At 49.0% G+C, this 20,530-nt stretch overlaps 1 protein-coding gene across 2 annotated transcripts in view; it reads left to right on the top strand.

Moving 5' to 3' along the window:
- SIPA1L3 (signal induced proliferation associated 1 like 3) overlaps nt 1-20,530 on the top strand; it is a 95,286-nt gene that overhangs the window by 47,832 nt on the left and 26,924 nt on the right. For both annotated transcript variants that reach the window (XM_048492634.1, XM_048492633.1), the window contains exons 3-4: nt 18,103-19,780; nt 20,190-20,317. In XM_048492634.1, the coding sequence (XP_048348591.1) occupies nt 18,385-19,780; nt 20,190-20,317 (1,524 nt within the window). In that variant the 5' untranslated portion in view covers nt 18,103-18,384. The remainder of the gene's footprint in view (nt 1-18,102; nt 19,781-20,189; nt 20,318-20,530) is intronic.

The following is a 20,530-nucleotide window of genomic DNA, read 5'->3' as shown; positions in this document are numbered from 1 at the left end:
CAGGGTGCTTTAGGATGGGTTCGTGGTAAAAGCAGACTTTTAAGAGCTGGAAAGGCTGTTTGACATTCTTCGGACCAGGAAAGGGGCCCCGGGCTTGGCGGACAGTGGATCTTTTACCCTTAAGTGCTGTAAGAGGTCTGTGAGAGGGAGAGTCAGTTCAGGCTTTAATTGGGGTATAAAGTCACGATAGAAATTAGCAAGCAAAACCCAGAAAAGATTGGAGTTCTTTACGGTTGGTGGGGCAGGCCATTGGAGGACCAAGCGTCAATTTTAGCAGGATCCATTTTAAGCCCTCGGGCGCAGATCCGGTAACCCAAATAGTCAATAGAGGTCTGGTGGAAACAGCATTTGAGAGTTTGGCAAAGAGAGAGTTGTTGGAGCAAAGCCGCTTTCAATACTTCCCGAACCAATGCTTCTATGTGCTCTTCCATGGTTTGTAGAATAAGAATTAAAAAAGCGCCATCTAAGCATACTCACAACTCCCTTTGTACAATAATAAAATCATGGAGAACTTCGCAAGTATAGGGCCAAAAAAGCCCCGGGGGCCCCATTTCTTAACCCTCGAATGGCATTATTAAGTATTCAAACTGGTCCAAAACTTTGTGTTAAACGAGTCAAGTGTTCATAGCCTTCAGCAATTCTGACCTCCTGTAGTAAGCTTCTCTCAAGTCCAATTTAGTAAAGATGCGCCCTTTGCCCAATGCATCTTAAGAGGTCCTTGACTCAAAGGCAAAAGGATATTTATTGGACAGGGAGACTGCATTGAGACCTCGAGTAATCTGTGCAAGAGCCGTGAAAGACTCCATCTTTCTTTTACAAACAAAACGGGAGCAGCGTGTGTGTGTTTGGTAGTCTACGCGTGATGAACCCGGGCTGTAGACGCAAGCAAGTTCTTGGGTGGTCCAAGAAGGCACGGTTCCTTCTCCTCATTGGGACTCATAATGGTAGATTCTACCTTTTGGGCAGTTGCTGCTTGCGGCTGTATAACGATTTTGCAGTCAGTGTCTCTATGGGGTGGCAACTGATCGCATCTCTTGCTCCTGAAAAAAACTCTTGGCTAGATCTTGAGAATCATCGCTGGTGGGATGCCAATAGAATCGGAGCAATCGCTGATGAAGCCAGAGAGGGGGGGTGTGTCAGGAGAAGTTGAGTTTTTCCCCAATTCGTATGTGTTCACCGCGAGGGAGGGTCAGTGAATTCTAAGATCCTTTTCTTTCCAAAATGAACTTTGGTTCATGTAACAATAACCATGGCATGCTCCAGAACTATGGAGTCGTTTGGCCACTGGCGTAACCAAAATAAAACTAATTTTCTCCCAATGGCTCGGCTAACGGAGGAGAACCGGGTTGTGTTTTGAACTCACGGTCCTTACGTTCCCGAGAGGAGCTGCCGCCCATTTGGGTGAATGGTACGGGCTTAGCCAAGGGAATTTGGTCCAGACTCCAGCTCCTCACGTTGCCACCTGGGGCCGCATTAGTTAGCAATGGGAGCAGCCAGAATCCACAAGGGCCGCAGGCTATAACGCGAGTATGCTTTAGCGGGTTGGCCAGAAACGCTTTTGACAGTAATGGGAGCTGCCTTCACTCCACCGCTGTCAGGAGTCGGACCCATGTCCATGGTGGGGCTGAAGAAAGGCAAGAGCAGCTGCTTCCCCTCCTCCGGGTGCGCCTTCGGGATGATCCGCTTTTAAGATGAGCCCGCTACGGGGGCGGCCCCGACTCTGGCGTGGTGGCTTGGCAGATGGAGGTGCGGCGTGGCTGGAGGCGGTTGGTTTTTGTTTCTTCGACAGTTACGGCTAGGATGACCTGGTCCTCCGCAGTAAAGACACAATCCCAGTCGGGCGACGGCGCTTCAAGAGGTGGTCTCGGTAGGGGCGGCTGGGCTTGGCTTTGGTAGGGCGCAAGTGGTAGGTTTTGGCGTTAAGGCGGCCTCCGGCACGGTAGCCGTGACTCCAAGCGAGACGCCACCTGGGGATCCCAACTGGATCCAATCAGCAATGAGTCGCGAGGGAACCCGAATTAAAAACACCGCTTCACCGGTGAGCTTGCCGTCACAACAGCGCATCCGAGAAGTATTCCTCGCGATTTCATGCGCTTGGAAGGCCACTTCCATAGGAGGGAGTCGAGCAGCCGCCGCATGCGGTAAATTCACAGGCAAATTCTGCAAAACTGAAAGCGGTTGCCGTCTCTGCTGGATAGGATTTCTGATGGTGCGGATAAGCTTCATTTTCGGCGCTCGGATCTTGAAGCGCGCTCTTAAGGCTTGGAGGAATGGCGGGCACCGTCAGGCGAGAGTCTTCTTCATCTTGCAAATCCAAAAGAGTCACAAACCAGTCGGGTTGCTGCTCCCATCCAGGACTGGAGCCGATGTCCCGTGATTTTTTCGCTGCCTTCAGGACCGGTATAAAATCATCATAGTCCTCCATGTGGGCATCGAGTTGTAAGATGAAGTAGGGGAGTTTGGAAGCGGTCCCATCGAAACGGGCAGGTATCGGGGGCCTGTAGTAACCCCTTTCCATGGCTCTTGGCTGCCTGCAGGGGCGCGCGGATCGCGCTAGAGTTAGCTGAGCAGGTTGGGCGGGCAACGGTTACGCGAGGGCCGGAATGCGGTGAAAGCGGTATTAATGCCTGGTGCCGCTGGCGTTCCGGTGGAGCTGGTCCTTGGAAGGTGGCAGGGCCCAACAGCGTTGCCCCTCTGAAGCGCCGGGCAGTATCAGTGACAGCATAGACTCCAACTTGGGGCTTCCTGGTCTGCTGCTGCTTCCTCAGTTCCTCCTCTCCAAGGCAGCCAGCTCTCTCTCCTTGCGGGTCAATGCATCCTGGTGCGCATGCAGAGCTGCTTTTTCTCGTTCCAATTTAGCCAATTCGTCCCATTTAATAGCTGCAGTAAGCTCACTTTTGCGTCGCGCCTAAGCGCCTGAAGCAGCTTTTCAGCGTTGCCCGGGCTGTAAATCCAGTTTGGAGTGTTCCAGGTTACCTTATCATGGACTGACAGATTCTGGCGCATATTGTCGCTGGATGCGCATCTTTGGCACGGCAGTCCAACTCGAAGTTGGACTTCTTTGCGCTTGCTGTTCCCGGGTCCTCTCTGCCAGGTTTTCACAAGGCTCTTGCCGGGGTGCAGCGCTAAAATTGCCAAAAGTTCCGCCTCCCCTCCTCCATAGCTGGCGCTCACGGTCCATGCTTCTTGGGCATCTACGCAGAAGTCGACCCACTTCCTCAATCCCAGTTCTCTTTCGATGGGAGAGGGAACAGATCCGCCTGGGAGTGCAGGCTTTCTTCCCGGACTCTTCTTCGTCGCTGCCTGGAAGCTGAGGACATCCCGGAGGACACCGTAGCCACCCACGGTGGCTCCCCTGGGGCACCTGCAGGTGCAGCCGCTGGGACCCGGATCAGGGGGGGGTCCGATCGGAAGACGGTGCGGATGAGCACCTCCCAATCCCAGGTTTAGTCCCAGTGTCCTTCGTGACGGGCCCCAGTGCTGTGCCCACGGTGGTTCTTTGGGGAGCATCACCAAATATACTTGAGTCCAGGAATCGCTCAATGGACTCCTGGGTTGTCGCCATATGAAAGGTGGTCAGGCCCGTCTCCTCCATGACAGGTTGCATCTGAGGTTTGTGTAATCCATAACTTCTAAAACGGTAGAGATCCGATCCACAGGCGCTCGATCCATAGACCCAAATGTCCCAAAGCGACTCCATGTAAATCCCTCATGAAGGTCGCTGCGCCACGTCCCTCGCTCCAACGGAGTAAAGGCGAAGACTTCGTGCTGATACGAGGGGATTTCGGGAAGAGAGTCACCAGCCGAGACCCGCTTCTCCCGCCGGTTCCTCCAGATCCAGAAGGGAAAGGTTGGAGCCCTCTTTGGGGGCTACCGCACCTTCCCCAGAAACATTCAACCTCTCCATGCCGAGACACCAGAGGTCCACTGCACTAGGGATATAGATGAATTAAGATTCCTGCCACAATGTAAGGAATTCCATAGAAGCAGAAATAAAAGGCTCTTTGGTGAAAAGACCGTTTATTCAGACATCTTAGAAAGCTCAAGTACACGCAGTGGCAGGAATGACACTTCCCGCCAGAAGCACAGGTTATAACTCTATCCATCCCATCCCCCTCCCGGCTTCCCATGGGAACGGAGACCTCATCTCCCGCGCAGAGATAAAGTCTCCGCCGATGAAGCTGGCCCATCGCCCGGGCTGTGGAATGTACTCAAGGTTAGGCGGCTGCCCTTCCCATCAACACCATTGAAACCTTTACACTGGGTGCCTCCTACTCTGTCCTAAATTCCAAGGTTGCGCTTCCCCCTATGGGAGAACGGGTGCGGGTGGTTGGGGCTAGTGGTCAGTCGGAACTAGTCCCGCATCTGGCCCCTACTAAGGTTTCTGTGGGTCCCATTGAGACAGTGCACTCCTTCCTTAGCATGGAGGACTGCCATGTCTCCCTCTTAGGTCGAGATCTCCTTTCCAAGCTGAATGCGTCCATTTCCTTTACGGATGCGGGCTGCTCGTTGGTCCTAGACCCTGAAATGAAGGGAGTCATGACACTGGTCGCTCCGCCGCCTGCAGCTGCAATCCCTGAATCGGTCCTACAGGCGGGGGGGGGACCCTACGTGGGATACTGAAAATATCGTGCAGGTGCCCCAGGTGCCTCCTGTTCATGTCCGCCTTAAGCCAGGTGCTCTTCCAATTCAGCAGAGGCAATACTTTCTGTCCCATAGGGTTAAGGAGGGTCTCCAGCCTACTCTGGACCGCTTATCAGAGGCGTAACGAGGCAAACTGTAGCCCTGGACCAAAACCTCGTTGGATGCCCCCCCCCCCCCGGGTGGCCACTCCACCACGACCAAATTTTTTTTGCACCAGGACATTGGTGCCTGCAGGGGGTGCTTTTTTAGACCTATCACCACCAAAATTTCAGCGCATCATTAGGAGATTGTCCTTATGCTATCCCCCAAGTTTGGTGAGGTTTGGTTTAAGGAGTCCAAAGTTATGGACTCCAAGAGGGGGTGCCCCATCCCCTATTGTTTCCAATGGGAGCTAATAGGAGATGGGGGCTACAGTTTTGAGGGTCCATAACTTTGGCCCCCCGAACCAAACTGCACCAAACCTGGGGGTATCATCAGGGCAGTCTCCTGATGAGACCCTGAAAGTTTTGAGACTGTGCCTTCAGAAATGTGCCCCCTCAAGCCTGCAACCCCCATTGACGTAGTCTTGAAGGAAGCCGCAAGGACTACAAGTTCCAGCATGCACTTGAAAGCAGGGCTGGGAGGATGATGGGAATTGTAGTTTTCCTCGTTACAAACGTCTACAAATCCTTTTAAACTTTTTATTTTTGTAAATGTTAGATTTAAGTCAGTCGCCCAATCAGTTTACAAGATATGGATTAAAAACTGGTTGAGGAACAGGAAACAAAGGGTGGGTATAAATGGGAAGTTCTCACAATGGAGAGATGTAGGGAGTGGTGTCCCCCAAGGATCCGTTTTGGGACCAGTGCTCTTTAACCTATTCATAAATGACCTGGAAGTAGGGGTGGGTAGCGTGGTGGCCAAGTTTGCAGATGATACCAAATTATGTAGGGTAGTGAGAACCACAAAAGATTGCGAAGAGCTCCATGCAGACCTTGATAAATTAGGTGAGTGGGCTAAGAATCGGCAAATGCAGTTCAATGTAGCAAAATGCAAAGTGATGCACATAGGGGCAAAAAATCCAAACTTCACATACACTCTACAGGGGTCAGTGCTATCAGTCACAGACCAGGAAAGGGATTTGGGCGTCTTAGCTGATAGTTCCATGGGAATGTCAACTCAATGCATGGCAGCTGTGAAAAAAGCAAACTCTGTGCTGTGGATAATTAGGAAACGAATTGATAATGAAACTGCAAAGATTGTCATGCCCTTATATAAAGCAGTGGTGCGACCGCACTTGGAGTACTGTGTTCAGTAGTGGTCGCCACATCTCAAAAAGGATATAGAAGAGATAGAAAAAGTGCAGAGAAGGGCAACGAGGATGATTGAAGGATTGGAGCACCTTCCTTATGAGGAGAGGCTGCAGCGTTTGGGGCTCTTTAGTTTGGAGAGGAGACGTTTGAGGGGAGATATGATTGAAGTCTATAAAATTATGCATGGGGTAGAAATGTTGACAGAGATAAATTTTTCTCTCTTTCTCACAATACTAGAACCAGGGGGCATCCATTGAAAATGCTGGGGGGAAGAATTAGGACTAATAAAAGGAAACACTTCTTCACGCAACATGTGATTGGTGTTTGGAATATGCTGCCACAGGAGGGGGTGATGGCCACTAACCTGGATAGCTTTAAAAAGGGCTTGGACAGATTTATAGAGGATCTATGGCTACCAATCTTGATCCTCTTTGATCTGAGATTGCAAATGCCTTAACAGTCCAGGTGCTCGGGAGCAGCAGCAGCAGAAGGCCATTGCTTTCACCTCCTGCATGTGAGCTCCCAAAGGCACCTGGTGGGCCACTGTGAGTAGCAGAGACCTGGACTAGATGGATTCTGGTCTGATCCAGCAGGCTCTTTCTTATGTTCTTATTCGGGTAGCTGTTGATTTAGGCCGAGCACCCCCAAAAGCGCCTTTGGGGTAGTCAGTGGAAAAACTAATGCTGGTTTGTTTGTAATCCACAATCCGTGTGGAGTGACCCCCTCCTGGGTTCAGTAATGAGGGATCCATGACCGCCAGCGAATCTAGGACGGACCCTCCTCCAAGGTCTGGGAAACAGTAATCTGATGGGAGCATGACCAAGTGATGATCACAACTTACGGGAGGAGGCCAGTCCATAGAGCCTTCCTCGCCAGAATCTGACCATGCTAGCGGATCGTACGATGCACCACCAGTAGCCCATGCAACTGTGGTCCAAAGTCAAATCCGCTTGCCATCCGCAATACGGGGGGTTGGCCTGGAGGGCCGGTTGCTGTATCAGTCTGGTAACCGGTCCCATTCCAATTTGGTAGCGTTGAAAAGTATTGCCAAATTCTCCATGGGTAAAATCCCCTCAAATAACTCCCAGCTCGTGAGGCTGTAAGAGATTGAGGTAGGGTATGATATTCTGAAGAGTCCCGAGAACAAGCAGATCCTTGAAGGAAAAACTCATCCAACTCCTCCTGAGTCGGATGCATGATATAGATGAAAGAGTACCGTACGTATATTGTCGAAGGCTTTCACGGCCGGAATTACTGGGGTGCTGTGTGTTTTCCGGGCTGTATGGTCATGTTCTAGCAGCATTTTCTCCTGACGTTTCACCTGCATCTGTAGCTGGCTGCTTCAGAGGATCCATCTGGGTGCAGAGCGGAAACACGCCGGCTCCAGGGATTTGAGCCACTGGCTCCACACCAACCTGGGGCTCATCTGGGGCATAGTTCTCATTGGTGGGGTATATGGGAGCTCCCTCCATTTCCAGGGATGGGGTTTCAACAGTCGGGGCTTGGGGCGAAGGCTGAGACAATGGCGGGGAACTCATCTGCTCTGCAGTCTGGGCCATAAGCTGCTTTAAAGCCAGTACCAGATCCGTATCAGTTGGTGTGTTAAGAACAGGGGAGTTAACATCTGACGGGGGCACCATGGGGAGGGTAGCCCCTGTCTCCCCGCCAGAGGTGAGGGTGGCAATTGGCTGGGCGACCAACACAGAAGGGGGTTTTGGGGTATCCTCAGGTGATGGGACTACGGTCTCCAAAGATCTCGTGGGACCGCAACCAATCCCCCCTTTTAATGGGTGCCCAAGCATCATGCTACCAGGCCCCGGCGGACATGTATACCTTTCGGGATTCTTATAAATTTCCATGAAGTCCTTTTAAAATTTTTCGCCTCTCGCTTTCTACCTGCATTTAACAGAGTCAGATATAATTCTCGGAGGAGGGCCATTCGAAGGATCCCTCCTTCGGACACTCTCCTGCGGCCAGGTCGTAATTGACCCACTCATTCTGGCACCAGGCGCAAAACTGCTTCTGGCTAGCCTTGGGATTCTTCTTAAATTTTCCCCAGTTAAATAGGACGCATGTGAGAGGGGCATTTATGGGCAGGGACTGGGATTCTAGGAATTTTGATTCAGTGACACCCATCTCGTTCCTAGAATCTCAGTGACCTAATTCCTAATTCTAATCTAGACCTGACTTGATGCTAAACAGGGATCCGCTCTGCCTGAAACGGATCTTACACTTCCAGGGGACTCTAACCCCAAACAAACCCAAGATCCGGGATTCTGGGGGCCTCTAACCCCAATCAAATCCCAAACTTAATGCAAACCAATTCCAGGGGACTCTAACCCCAATCAAATCACAAACCCAAAACCAAACCCAAGAACCCAGACTCCACGGGCCTCTAACCCTGAGTCAAAACCTGATACTAAGCTAAGCCAACCCAATCTTAACTTTCCTTCCTCCAGCCCAAAGCTGCGGGGATCTCACCTGTCTTCAACAATCAAGCGTCACTCCCCGGGCGATTCAACCTGTTCAATGGCTCTTTGCTTCCGAGTTCAAATGGTGGCTCGTTTCTCTGTGTTTTCTTGCTTTTGCGCCTCGTTGCACCTCAATTTTTTGGGGGGGTATCCCGAACGAGCCCCCAATTTGTTACCGCTGCTGCTTGGGTAACAATAAGTGATTTCAGCTCAGCTCAGCAACGTAATGAGGCGCAGGAAGCCGGCGTTCTTCAAAGCAAAGGATTTTATTTGGAAGTGATGGTCACAGCTCGGGCAGGAGAATCGCGCTCTTGCAACCCAGTGCAAGAACTTTTATTCCCAAACTGCAAAGGGGCAGGTAAAAGGGGAGGTGAGGGGGCAAGTCCCTCACCAAACACCAATAAGAAAACAACAATACAAAAGCAAGATACAGTTACAGCTTCTGAATGGGATTACAAAATCCCGCTGTCAAACATCTTCTCGCGGGATCTTGCAATGGTGCTGAAGGGAGAGCAGATAACAGCCCATTCAGGAAATCCAGGTGGGCTCGCTACTGCACCCAGCTATCTTCTTTATCAGATGGCTGTTTCCTTCAGTAATGCCCTGAGGCTCCCGCTTCTCATTTTTGCAACAAAGAAAAGTTCAAACTGTCCAATGGTTCCTGCACATCTTCCAATGGCTGGGAACCTCTGGGTGGTACCAACAGATTTGATTTGCAAGTCCAAAGGGGGTCTTTGTCTTTGCTAAGGAGTCGGCTGGGTGTTGGTCTAAGCTGCATTCCAGAGCCTTGTCCCTTAATATCAGCCTCTACAGGCTACTGCTTTTGCTAACAGACACAAATTTCAAAAATAACATTTCTAAACTTAAACATTAGAGAAACCTTAAGGGATAAATACATATACGTATAGGCAAGGCTCTCCTAAATTAACAATAACAAAACCTTAAACTAACTGGAGAACCTAGTCAAACTAAAATCCTAAACAGCGGGCACATCATAAATTCAACTAAAGAGGGGCTTTTATTACATCTTAAAAGGGCATAAGCAAGAGGGAAACCATATAGCATTGGCACAATCATACATATACATTCTCTGTGAGCCTTATGGAGGCTTCTGAACCACACAAGTCTCTGCGTCCTAGCATGGAGCCAGTGTAGTCAGGCAACCTGACTCAGGAAAATATTTTGTTTATTTTCCTGGGCAGTAACAATTTTACAATATTTTGTCTCTTAAAATAAGTTCATAGATAACTAAGGAGCACAAGCAGAGGTGGGATCCAACCAGTTCTCACCATTTCTCTAGAAGTAGTTACTAATTTTTTCTGAGTGCCGAGAAGGGGTTACTAAAGCAATCTCCCTGCCCAATAGGGCCTGGAGGTGCGTGTGTGCAGCGGCGCCACTGTTTGAATCCCACCACCATCGGAACCTGTTATTAAAATTTTTGGATCCCACCACTGACAAGTCATATATTGTTCCAACCTCCAGGTGGTGGCTGGAGATCTCCTGGAATTGCAGCTGATTTCCAAGCACAGAGATCAGTTCACCAGGAGAAAATAGCAACTTTATATGGTAGATTCTCCTCAACTATTAGCTTGGCAAAACAGTTAATTTCTACTGGTTGTGGTGTGTTTTCCGGGCTGTGTGGCCATGGTCTGGTGGATCTTGTTCCTAATGTTTTGCATGCATCTGTGGCTGGCATCTTCAGAGGTGTATTATAATAATAATAATAATAATAATAATAATAATAATAATAATAATAATAATAATAATAATAATAATAATAATAATAATAATAAACCGCCCTCCCCCGAAGGGCTCAGAGGGAAGTCTGTTACACACTGTGTCCAGTGAGAAGGGAATGTTTTATGTTAAAAAATGTATACCCCACTAACTGTCTCTTAATATCTTCCACTCTCTGTTTTAAGGCTCATTTTTCCTGGTCTCTGCCTAGCCAGAGTAATTTGTGTCAAGAGAAGCCTAGACTTGCCATTTTATTTCTAAGGTCAGGGAAAACACTCTATGGCAAACTGCATCTGTTAGTCCTGTCCTCTTGGTTGCCGTAAGTTGGCTGTGTCTTGATGAAGAGAGCCAGCATGGTGTAGTGCGGGGGTCCCCAGACTTTTTAAACAGGGGGCCAGTTCACTGTCCCTCAGACTGTTGGAGGGCCGGACTAAAAAAAAACTATGAATAAATTCCTAAGCACAAATGTTTGATTTCACCTTTCTGTCATGGTCTATTTTTAGAACAATGACCAAAGTATGTCAAGTACAGGGTGGGCTCCAAATATTGTTGGGGAGGCTGTGGAATACCTTCCCCTGTAAAAAAAAAAAAAAGCAGAACTTTCCCAATGAAGCATTCCATCTAACCCAGGATCAGGTATCTTCCTGGGTTCTTTCCTCCCTAGCAGCCAGCGAGCGATTCGCCAGCCTGGCTGATGCCAATGGGAGTGAGGGGAACAGAAAGCCTGAGAGCAACACATGGAGTAGCTGAGAGGGAAGGGCGGAGCAGGCGTTGCCACATGTAAGGTTTCCAACTCTGGGTCAGAAAATTCATGGAGATTTGGGGGTGCCATCATGTAACTGCAATCAACAGCCGTTGGGGCTGGTTCCTCCTCTCCCTCAAGCACCCACTGCACATGAATGGAGCCATCGCCATCATGCCTGGCGGGCCGGATAAATGCCTTCAGGGGGCCACATTTGGCCCCCGGGCCGTAGTTTGGGGACCCCTGGTGTAGTGGTTAAGAGCGGTGGAGTGTTTGGAGAAATGGGTTTGATAATTCTGTTTTTCTTTTTTTTGTTTATTTGTTCATTGTTATAAAGATTGGGAAAGTATTGTTAGGTAAAGATGTTTCATTTTCTTTTTTTCTTGAAATATAGATTGGAAAGAGAGGAGTTTAAACTACTCTTTTAGATTAAGGATTTTGGATCTCTCTGTTAGTTTTCTTTCAAGGGGAATAGATAAAGTAGTTATAGGAATCTGAAGGGTGAGTAGAAAGTACAAGGGAGGGAAATATGGGAAGGAGGGAGGCAAAATAGCAGGGCAACTGTATTTTTTGGTGGTGTTTTAATTGGGGGAGTTCAAAGAGATAGACAATTAGATATTTTTGTAATATGTTAACAATTGTAAACAGTTTTTGGTTTCTTTCCTTATGTTATCATATAAAATCAATCAATATAATTATATATATATATATATAAAAAGAAATAATACACTACCTTTCGGTATATCGCTTTTTTAATACTGTAAACGGTCATTATTTAAATCCAGAGGCGGAGCGAGGGGGAACTGCACCTGGGGCGTGCAGAACCTGCACCCCTGCCGCAGCGCTGCCCACCCTGCTCTGGAACGCCCCGCCCCCAGAACGCCCAGGCCATTCCCCCACCGCGTTACGCCCCACCCGCCCCGTTGGCCCCTCCACCATCGGAACCTGTTGTTAAAATTTTTGAATCCCCCCACTGCCCGGAGGGCCTTAAAGATTGCAGGCACACAACCTTTATTCCAGCTTGAGCTCTCGGGAATCAGAGCTCCCCAAAGGTTGTGCTGGAATAAATGTTGCTAATCTGTGAGGTGCCCCCAGATTTGGGCTTTATGGTGCTACACTGGACAAGCACAGCCTACTCCCTAGAATTATCCCATGTGGAGATGAAGGCAAGCTGTGAAGAAGCAACCAAGCGCATTCGATTACAAAGCCGCAAAAGGGCATCCGCGGAGCTGGTGTGGACAGCTTGCTGCCAATGGAAATGCAGGCACACTTTGGAAACACGGGAGTCCCTCACTGGGTCTTTGATTGTGTGTGTGGGAAAGGGGAGGCTCCATACAGCAGCTGCTGCTCTTGCAGGGTATTTGATTTCTCTGCAGCCAGCTGTGGAGGTGGTTGGCTTATGTTTCCTGGCTCAACCTGATAGCACATCACATAACAAAACATGACATGGAATGCAGAATGGAATGACCACCATTCTCCCTGTTACAGGTGTGGTTGGCATGCACACACACACACCCACACACCTTGCAACCTGCTCAATTTGGACTTGTGGCAGCTGCAAAGACTTTCCCCACATCCAGCTAAAGTGCCGTTCACAAAACAAGTGAGGTGGTGCTGGGAGGGGGTCACACTTGCTTGGAGTCTTGCCCAGCTGATGAGTGAGATTTCTGTGAAGAAACAGCTTAAGGGTTAACAGATCCTCCCCTGGTGACATGGCCCATCCCCTGCAACTTCTTTTCTGTCCTGGGCCTGTAATAGCCTGCAGCCCAGCTCCTGCCCACAGGAGAGTGAAATTTTGACCCCTTTTGCAAACTCACAGGAGCAAGACTGGGCCTGCTCCCCCTCCTTCCTGGCTTTTGAGGCACCAGCAGAGTCCCTTGAATGCTGTGCCCCTCTGTAGGAGTGGGGCTGGATTCACATTTGCCCAGGCAGGGCTTGGAGGCAGGGGGTTGGGGTTGGGCTTCCAGCGGTTCCAGTGGTTCCAGGTACTCACTGCTGGTCTCAGAGGTTGCAGAGCTGCTCCCTTCTGGAAATCTCTCTCTCTCTCTCTCTCTCTCTCTCTCTCTCTCTCTCTCTCTCTCTCAAGAGTTGTATTAGTTTTCCATACAGACATATACTCCCTAATAAGTCCCCCAACTTATCCTATCCCCCACCCTCTCCCATCCCATCATCCAACCCCCCCCCCCCCCAACCATGTCGTCATATAGCAATAAACTCAAAATAGTGATTGGCCAATCATTCATTTTACATAAGCAACTTAACTTTGTAATATCTTAATCATCCTATATCCTTTATAATATTTTGCTTATTTAATGTCAATGACTTCCCCAAGCCTGTACCTTGTTTCAAACTAGAACATTCTAAATTGTAGTCCAACAGGGTTATTGTCTCAAAAAACAATTCTAAACTTTCCCTCAATATTGTAACTACTTCTATAAATATTCCAACTTTTATAACATTTATATGTTACACATATTGCATAATTATTTTTGTTTTATTGTTCTTTTCTAGATAAGTAATATAGTTTCTCCAGGTATAATGAATTTTTTCTATTGATAGATCTTTTAGTCTTATTGAAAGTTGGTCCACTTGCTAGTACCTATATACTCGTGTATAAGTCGACCCGCATATAAGTCGAGGCACCTAATTTTACCACAAAAAACTGGGAAAACTTATTGACTCATGTATAAGTCTAGGGTGGGAAATGTAGCAGCTACTGGTAAATTTCAAAAATAAAAATAGATACCAATAAAAATGTTTTTACTTGCTCCAAAGCAAGTCTTTTTTGCAGGTCTGCAAGCTCACCTGGACAGAAGTCCCACCTGCTGTCCAAAAATACTGGGTGGGGGCCAAGAAAGGTGCTGGCAGCGACTGCACCCAGGGCACCCTGTGTGTGTGTGTGGGGGGGGGGGGATTCCTGCCACCATGGGCTCCAATGGTGCAGATTTCCCAATGAGTATGGCTCCCTAGCATTCATGGAGCTTCCTGGCCTGAACAGAAATTCTGTAACATATAAATTTAATATTTAAAATTCACACCTATTCACTGAATATTTGCTGTGAATAAATCTACTGGCCACCTGTAGTGCAGCGAAACCGCAGCCCAAGGCTTACCTGGGAACTGCCTTTGTGTCCACATAGCTGGGTGAAGGTGCAGAAAAACATCCTCAGTTCCCAGCCTTTTTTCGCTTGCCACCCTCACCCCGCCACCTGTTCACTCGTGTTTAAGGGGGGGGGGGCCTTTTTCAGCACAAAAAATGTGCTGAAAAAGTAGACTTACATGTATATAACATAGTCAGTCATCAGTTGTAGCCATTCCTCTATCAGGGGTTGATTTGATGATTTTCAAGCCTTGGCGATAATCATTTTTGCTGTCATGGTCATATAAAGAAATAAATTAATGTTAAGCTTTGTTATGCTTTTAATTCCTATATCCAGTAAATACAGTTCTGGTTTCAACTCAAAAGCTATCTCCAAAATACTTTTAATGATCTCATGTATGTCATTCCAATATTTCGTTGTGCGTAAATTTCGCTGTAAATTTCGTTGTGCGTGCACAATGACAATAAAATGCTTATGCTTATGCTTAAATGCTTATGCTTTTAAATTTTAGAACATGTCCACCGCGTGTGTAGAAACGTTCCTACTTCTTTGTTACATTTCCAACATAAATCCGATTGATTTGTATATATTTTTTCCAACTGATACGGAGTTAAATACCATGAAATATCTTTAGAAAGTTTTCCCTTCATTCTATACTAGCTGAAAATTTACTGTACAATTTAAAGGAATCCTCCCAATTATGAAACTATACCTCGTGTTTAAAATCTGCTGCCCATTTAATCGTTACTTCTTTTACTTGTTCTTTCTCTGTCTGTAAGTTTGGGACCAGTTCATATAATTTACCTAATGTCTTGTATTGTTCCTCTATTAAGATCAGATCTATTTCTATGTTTTTCTTATTTATACCAAACTTTCCTACATCTTATTGAAATTTCTGCTCTATCTGTAGCTACGTAAATCAGTGGCAATTATCATTCCCTGTTACAATCTCTTCCTTATTTAAAAAAAAACTCTATCTCTATCAATAAATTTTTATATGTTAACCATGGTTTATTTTGTTCATTTTGTATTTTCTGACAGCTCTCTAGTCTAGATATCCATTGAGGTATTTTGGAATAAAATTTGAATTTATACCTTTCCCAGATGGTTATTAGGGCTTTCCTTATAATATGATTTTTAAAATATTTCATTTTCCCTTTAATGTTAGGCCATAAATATTCATGCCAACCAGACACCAGTCATGTCCTTCAATATTTAATAACTCTTCCTTTTCTAGAGTCTCTCTCTCTCTCTCTCTCTCTCTCTCTCTCTCTCTCTCTCTCTCTCCCCGCCCCCCCCAGAAGCTGGACCCGGGGTGTCTTGGGGAAAGGCCTGGGGATTCTGAACCCCTGGGAGGCCATGCGGTCCTTTGTCCTGGATGCAGAGAGGATAGGAAGGGCTTGGGGTTCCCCTCCAGAAACAATAAACCATAAGTGGCTTGGGGTGGGGATTGGACTTCAGGGAACCCAGGGGTTAGCTCACAAAGTGCGCCATTGTGCGTCATTGAATGGAGCTGACCTCCTGTTGGGGCGCTGGCTGATGCCCACCTCTGTGCTTGCTCCTCTGGACCTTCCTTGCTGGACAGTTCTATTTATCTGTTGGGTAGGTTTTTTATGTTGGGCTTTCTCCCAGACTACAGGGACCCCCTACAGGCAGCCACAGTCCCAGCCCCCCAGACCCTGTTTGGGTGAGGCCAGAAATGCAATTCAGTGGCTGAGAAGAGCAACAAGTCCTGCCCCAAAGGAACCTGAAGGCTGTTCTTCCTGTGGGTGTGAAGTTATCTTAAACTTGGGGCGGGTGGGCGGAAGCTCTTGGGAGCCAGCGTGGGGTAGTGGTTAAGAGCAGGTGGAGTCTAACCTAGAAAACTGCTCCAGCTTTCCACAAGGTGGGCACATCTCGCCTTGCTCACACTGGGTCAGACCAAGGAGGGCATGTGGACAGGAGGCGTAGCCTCTGGCTGCTGCTTCTTCCAAGGCAGGTTGCTTCTGCCATGTCACCTGCGAAGGTATCTGTTAAGCTAGCAGCCCCCACGGCCTCCTGCAGCAGGGAGTTCCATTAGTTCCCTGTATGTGTGAGGAGGTCTTCCCTTTTATCCTTTCTGGATCTACCACCATCCCAATAACTGGCATTATGGGAGAAGGGGGAAAAGGTTTCCCTGCCTGTTGGCTCCACGCCAGAAATAATTTTATGAAGTTCTATTAAATCCTCATCTGTCCTCATCTTTTCTATAAAGATCCTCAAGCACTTTCATAGAATCATAGAGTTGGAAGAGACCCCAAGGGCCATCAAGTCCACCCCCTTTTTCCTTGTAGAGGAGATCCTCCAGCCCTGTCCTCTCTTTACTTTGTTGTGCTGTTTCAGCTCAGTCGATTTCGATTTCGAATACCTTTAATGGCATATAGATTGTTTAAGATTAGCTTAGCAAGATAATAACAGCCTTTACAACTTTACAATTTCTGACGAGTTAAAATAACACCATTTAAAAATTTAGCCACCGCTTCCAACAGCTCGTAGTTGTGGCTGTTTAAAAGATATATAACCTTCTGTTTATCTGTAATGCCTTCACTTCCATGCAGGAAGGGGATTATGTGCTTCTTCCTACCTATCTCATAAAAGGGACAATCCAACAGCATATGAGATACTGTTTCCACAGAACCCATGCCACACGGGCATTTCCTTTCTTTATGTGGGATTCCAAGGTGGCGTCCAAGGCTAAAGGAAGAAGGCAGGGCATTACACCTAGCTAAGGTGATTGCTCTACGCCACCGGGCCTCAACCAGGAGATAAAGGTACTGGGCTGCAATTAGTCTATCCATAGGTATTCCCAGAGAGATCGGGGAACAGGTTTTATTAGCTTCCTCTAGCATCTGTTGAAACTCTCTGTCAAAAAAGTCTCTTCTTGATAGCCCCATAGACCTCCTGCTCTGTTAGCATTAGCAGGTCCTCCAAGGAAATGCCCAACTCATTAAGTTTGGCTTCGATTTTAACCCACCACTGGGTTGTGTGGAGGATGGAGCGTCCCTGGGATGTATAGTCCAGTTCATCTCGATTAAAACAAATCCTGGCCCAAAACTTGAATGTACGGCACCAGGCCAGAGTTTCCAGCCGATGCTGGCCTGTTTCTAAGCACAGGGCCGCATAGGGAACAGAATGGGGCAAGCCAAGGATTTTATACAGAAAGATGGGAAAGAGCTAATTTCTTTTGCCATACAGAACAATCTATGCATATTAAATGGACTTACTCAATTTAGTAGCTCTGGAGAGGTCACCTTTGCCATTAGGAAGGGGAGTAGTGTGGTTGATTATATTTTAATATCCCCCAACCTTTTTGAATATGTAGGTGAATTCCAGGTATTATTCCACCATTTAAGTGACCATCTGCCTCTTTCAGTTATATTAAAATATAAAACTCCTCCCCATCCCCAGCCGACAGTTGAAGTGAGTTCGCCAAATCACTTACTTCCTAGAGTTAGATGGTCTGAGGCATTGGAGTACAAAATTACACAGCTTCTCAGCTCTCAAGAGCTGAAGCAACTGAGGTTGGATATGCTAAGTGCTCCATCCCCGGATGAGATGGTTTTAAAATTTGATGACATCACCAAAAAAAATTAAGGATTTAATCCAACAGTCCCAACGCAAGAATGTATCCTGGCCCAATAAATCTCCACGCAGGTTGGAATTCTGCTCTAGGAGTATGGCCATAAAACACTCACTGCGGGAAATTTACAAAAACTATAAAAGCCAAAAATGGGATATCCTGCCCACATCTTACTTTACGTTAAAAACGCAATTAGCATTGCAACTACGGACTAATCAACAAGAGGCAATTGATCGTTGCTGGAATTCCTTGATTCAATCAGTACAGGACTGCTGTTTCAGCTGTTCAGAATCTACTTTGAGCGCACATAAGATTCCAAATGCAGCTGCATCTTGGGCAGGCAAAGGCCCAGTGGGGCGAGAGGACAGCCCACGAGGACAGAGGAGGCGAGCAGCTGCGAGGCAGCCTCTGCCACCGTGGGTTCGTCACATGGCTATGGGAGAGCTGCTGCCTCTCTGACTCAGTTCCTTGTCTGCCTTCCTCCGATTAAGGTGTCATTTCCTGTTTTCTCTTTCAGGATGTCCCAGAAAACATCACAGCAGTGTCCATCTCTGGAGTAGCCAGGAGAATGGGGGGAAGACCCAAGCCACAGATTTTGTCCTGCTAATGTGGGCACTCGAGCATGGCTGTCTGTGGCAATGGTGAGAGGGAGGCACCCTGCAGTGAATCTTCCCACAGACTCTGGCAGGGCAGTGGCACATGGCGCTTTCCTCCCCAACAGTGGCTGAGGCCTGCATGTCCCCATGGAGATGAGCAGGGCCTTCCTGCTGGGCGAAGGAGTTAGTGTTGCCTTTGGACTATGACCTCGTATCGACCTGTTCGTGAGAGCGGAGACCTGGGGGGACCGGGCTTGAAAGGGGGTGATTATTATTCTCTGGGATTCTGGGCTCAGAATGGCTGCACAAGACCCCTCGATAGCTCTGCTGCTTCACGGCCAGCCACCACAACCCCAGTCATGCCCAAAATGGGCGTCCGGGCCAGAATTGCCGACTGGCCTCCCAAGAGAGAAGGGCTGAAGGATCCCACCATACCCACCCTGTCACAGGACCTGGAGACCCCAGCCTATGTGCCTCAGGGCTTCCAGAATGGCCAGCTTCCAAGCAAAGCCGTCGCCTCAGGGTTCAGAGGTTTCCAGCGGCTGTCCCGGAGGAGGTCCAAAGATGCCGAGTTCCAGGACAGCTGGCCGCGGTCCCCAGGTAGGGGATTCCTGCCACTGCGGAAGAAGAGCAGCAGCGAAATTACTCTCAGCGAGTGTGACCTAGAGGAAGCCTTTGAGCACCGGGGGGCCAGGCTACCTCGTGGCCTGCCCTTCCTCCGCGAGTATGGCAGCACCTCCTCCATTGACATGCAGGGCATCTCGGAGCAGAGCTTATATGACATGCTGAAGGAGTTCCGCAACGGACACCCACTCTCCCCACCCCTGGAGTCTTGCCGAGCTCCCCAGAGCAGCAAAGCCGGAACCAGAAACACTCAAGGGCTGCCCCTGCTGGCGGATGATGGCTCCCTGCAGCACAAGGAGAAGCCCCACAGGAGGGGTCCCAAGGCAGAGGCCGGTAGTGGGGACACCATCTTCAGGAAGCTGCGAGGTGGGTGGAGTGAGCAGGAGGCAGGCAAGGTCCTCTCTGACCCCGAGGAGGGCAAGGGCCAGCAAGGGGGCCGAGCCTGGCTGTGTCAGAAGAGTTTTGCTCACTATGATGCCCAGAGCATGCTCTTCGACCTCAACGAAGTGGTGGCCAGGCGGGCCTACGTGGCACAGAGGAGGAACACTGCCACAGGGGCTTCTGCAGCATCTGCTGTCTCTGCTGGTGTCTCCCGGTCCTGCGGCCTGGGTGGTCTACAGCTCACCCCAACCTCCTTCCTCAGCGCCGAGGAACTGAGCTACAAGGAGAACCCGGAGCCTGACCTCGGGGATGACAGCAGCAACAGCCTTCTGCTCAGTTGCCCTCATTTCCGCAACGAGATTGGCGGTGAGCAAGAGCACAACGTCAGCTTCTCTCGGGCCTCCGGCAGCTCCCTGGGAGGCAGGGAAGATGGCCCCGCGGAGGCTTGTCCTGCTGCCTCCTGCACCAACGCCAGCATCTCCGTGCTGGAATTCCCCAAGGAGCAGCAGCAAAATGTCGGGAGGCTGAAACAGTACAGCATTGAGCATGTGGACTTGGGTGCCCGCTACTACCAGGATTATTTCTGGGGCAAAGGTCAGTGGCTTTGGGTCTCCCATCCTCTCTGGTCAGGGTTCTGGTTGGTGGAAGGTAAAGAGGTTGCTGGGCGTGGGGAGGGAAGGGTCTTGCCCAAGTCTTCCCGGCCCCTTTCCTTTCTCTGGGCCTCTGACACAGCTTCTAGGCCTTCCTGCTGCTGGCTCTGCATACAGTTGTCTCCAGCTGTGCACTCGATTCAGTGTAAAGCAGTTGTGTAAATGGACCGGGTGCAGAGTCAGGTTAGGAGAGGATAGTTCAGGAAAGGCCCGGAAGCAAGACCTCCAGGAGGTGGAGGAGGAGAAGGAGCTGGGCTAAAGTGCAGGAGGCGGTGTCCGGCGTGCTTGAGAGGTGGGTCTGCTGCCTGCTGCCCCCTTGACTGAGCCATCTGCCCCTCCTCCTCTCTCCCCAGAGCATTCCAACTACTTTGGGGTGGATGAGAAGCTGGGGCCTGTGGCCGTCAGCATCAGGCGCGAGAAGCTGCAGGACCAGGAGCATGGGCCTCAGTACCAATACAGGATCATTTTCCGCACCAGCGAGGTAAGTGACCATTTCTGGACCGAGCAATTCCAATCCCTCCTTGGGTCGCCTCCAGCCTGCGGGGAGGCCACGATCCTGGCTCTGTGGTTCTCTGACTTCCTCAACCAAGTCCCACAGGATTCCTTTGGATGGCCCAAATCCTTCCTCAGTGCTGACGGTTGCCCAGCTTCGGTTGGTTATTCTTCTCCTCTCCCCTTAGTACCTTGTTAGGGA

Source organism: Sphaerodactylus townsendi, linkage group LG04, assembly GCF_021028975.2.
Source record: "Sphaerodactylus townsendi isolate TG3544 linkage group LG04, MPM_Stown_v2.3, whole genome shotgun sequence".
Taxonomy (NCBI): domain Eukaryota; kingdom Metazoa; phylum Chordata; class Lepidosauria; order Squamata; family Sphaerodactylidae; genus Sphaerodactylus; species Sphaerodactylus townsendi.
Note: the sequence above shows the minus strand (reverse complement) of the source record. Positions and strands in the feature narration are given on the sequence as shown.